The 3,123-nt window shown below is 29.2% G+C and overlaps 1 protein-coding gene across 1 annotated transcript; it reads right to left on the minus strand.

The window, feature by feature from the left end:
* Positions 1–312: 312 nt before the first annotated feature.
* Positions 313–2,779, minus strand: EMWEY_00058540 (translation initiation factor eIF-2B subunit alpha, putative; the record flags this gene model as incomplete). The annotated part of the gene is made up of 6 exons (XM_013480866.1): positions 313–444; positions 766–912; positions 1,432–1,576; positions 2,013–2,184; positions 2,386–2,476; positions 2,696–2,779. Coding segments are annotated over 6 exons (771 nt in total), but the record flags the coding sequence as incomplete, so codon positions are not given.
* Positions 2,780–3,123: the final 344 nt, after the last annotated feature.

The following is a 3,123-nucleotide window of genomic DNA, read 5'->3' on the forward strand; positions in this document are numbered from 1 at the left end:
AACTACTAATATAATAATAATATATATAATAAATAAGACATAAATAACCTGTAGGTAAATAAGAAGAAATAGAAGAAAGAACTATTAATAACAATGTATGCATGCATAATAAATAAATAAATAAATAAATAAATAAATAAATAAATAAACAAAAGAAGTAATTAATTAATTTAATTAAATAAATTAATTAAATTAATTAATAAGCAAACTACTAAACAAAATAAACAAAATAAACAAAATAAATAAATTAAATAAATTAAATAAATAAATAGATAAAATAAATAAAATAAATAAAATAAATAAATAAATAAATTAATTAAATAATTTAGCTAATTCATCAGATACACTACAAGGTGTAAATACACCTAAATCAGTAAATAATAAATTAATATATTCAGGGCAAGTATAGTCTAATGGTTCCCAGCAGTCTCCTATTAACGAGTCCTGTATATAAATACAAAAAAAGAGGGAAAAAAGAAGGAAAAATTATTATTTATTTATTTATTATTATTCTTTATCTATTTATCTACATATTCGTTAAAAAACCAGAGAAAATTAATATATATTCCTTTTTTTATTCATGGATTAGGGTTTAGGGTTTAGAAATTAGGGTTTAGGGTTTAGGGTTTAGAAATTAGGGTTTAGGGTTTATATCATTTTATGGTGTAATTAAGTGTTAAAGAGGTCATTTTTTATCAAATTTTCTCAGGATAAACAATATAGGGTTTAGGGTTTATGAATTAGGGTTTAGGGTTTAGGGTTTACTCGTTGGGGCTGCGCAGGTTGCATAGAAAAAAGAGAAGAAGCCTTATTATCTAAAGAAATTGCTCGACCGAATTTACAGGCCTCGCATACAACATAAAAAGGAATACATCTTTGTGCAGCAACAAGAGCTACTGTTGCTGTTCCTACCTATAAATAAATAAATAAATAAAAAAAAAAGAAGAAAAGGAATTCATTTATTTATTACACAAGAATTAACAACAGAAAAAGGACAAAAAAAGAAGAAAAAAAAGAAAAAAAAAGAAAAAAAATGACGAAAAAAACAATAAAATAGATAAATAAGAAGAAATAAAAAAAAAAGAAAAAAGGAATTAATAAAAAAAGAAATAAATAAATAAACAATAAAAATAAATAAATAAATAAATAAACAAAAATAAAACAACGCAGGAAAAAAAAACAAATAATTCAATAAAGCAAAAAAAAAAATACCGGAAACCGATAAACCCTAAACCCTAAACCCTAAACCCTAAACCCTCATATAAATTCTTTAAAAAAAAACCCTAAAAGACCGCAAACCCTAAACCCTAAAATAACTTGGAAAGGAAACCAAACCCTACCAAACCTTACCAAACACTTCCAAACCCTTCCAAACCCTAAACCCTACAAAACCCTAAACCCTAAACCCTAAACCCTAAACCCTCGACCCACTCTATTAATAATTCCTCCATTCTCTGCCACGGCTTCTGCGCCAACAACAACTAAGTCAACTCTCTCCATCAAGGAAGCAACAAGACTAACACTTGATAAAGATGCAGGTATACCGCATGCAGATAAGGAGGCAAGAAGACGATCTCTGCATATTTAACACAAACCCTAAACCCTAATTTAAACCCTAAACCCTATTTTCTATATCATAAAAAGAAAACGCCATAAAATTCAACCACAAACACGTATTTCTACCACAAACCCTAAACCCTAAACCCTAACGTACATGCACAGTACCAAACCCTCGTAAACCCTAACCGCCATCCGTCATAAACACCAAACGAACCAAACCCTAAACCCTTAAACCCTAATTAAACCATCACAGTCATTATAAACCCTAAAAAACCCATCAAACCCTAATCCACAAAATTCTTCCACTCTAAACCCTAAACCCTAAACCCTAAACCCTCGAAAACCCTCACAATAAATGGTACACGAACAGTATAAAAGGTAAAATATAATATAAAAAAGAGATATAAATGAATAAAAGGGTTTATATAGAATAAGTAGTGTATATAATGTACTCATCATTAGTAATAGTTTGTTGTCCATGAGTGTTTAGGGTTTCTTGTTGTGTTATTATAACTATAAACCTCTTTTTGTGGTTTAGCCAAGCATTAAGAAGAAGACGCTCAACACAAGAACTTCTTCCATGAGTAAGTACTACCATTTGATCTTTTGTAAACATTATACGACCTATATATTCATACATAAACCCTAAACCCTAAACCCTTATTTATATTATATTTATAGGGAAGGGTAGGTGGTATAGGAGGCGGAGGGAAAAAACGAGGGGTTCTGGGGGTCTATATAAGGGGTTTTAGGGTTTTCTAGGGTTTAGGGTTTAGGGTTTAGGGTTTGGGAATTAGGGTTTAGGGTTTAGGGTTTAGGGTTTACCTATCTCTGCTATTGTTTGCTTGCTCTCTGTTATACGCGATGCAAATTTTGCTGATTGGGCAATAAGAAGAGATTTTAATTCCTCTACAGACTGTACACAAACCCTAAACCCTAAACCCTAAACCCTAAACCCTAAAACCCTAAACCCTGGATTCTAAGTGTTTAGATATTATGAGGGAGTTTGTTATTTGTCTGCAAAAAAAGGGTTTAGGGTTTATGAAGGGAATACACATATATATATGAAGGGTTTGTTTGTGTAGGTAGGGAGTTTTAGGGTTTTAGGGTTTAGGGTTTAGGGTTTAGGGTTTACAAGATGGGGTTTCCTCTCGTAGTGTTTAACAGCAAAATGTTGATATAAAGAACAAGCAGAACTAAGAGGAAGAGTTGTTAACCTCTGCAATAAAATACATAAACCCTAAACCCTAAACCCTAAACCCTAAACCCTAAACCCTAGAAATAAATAAATAAATAAATAAAATAAATAAATAAATAAATAAATAAATAAATAAAATAAATAAATAAAATAATAATATGCCTACCTTAACGTATATCTATTTAGCTATATATTAATAAATAATAATAATAAAAAGTATAAAAAAAAGATAAAAATAAAAAGAAGAAAAAAAGAGGAAAAAAATGAGTAATAAATAAAAAAAAGTTGATTAAAAAAAGATTAAAAAAAAAAAGAAAAAAGAAGAAAAAAATACATTTTTTTTTTTCCCCCCCCCCCCCCCCCCC

This window comes from Eimeria maxima, genomic scaffold (genome assembly GCF_000499605.1).
Source record: "Eimeria maxima Weybridge genomic scaffold, Emw_scaff2433, whole genome shotgun sequence".
NCBI lineage: Eukaryota > Apicomplexa > Conoidasida > Eucoccidiorida > Eimeriidae > Eimeria > Eimeria maxima.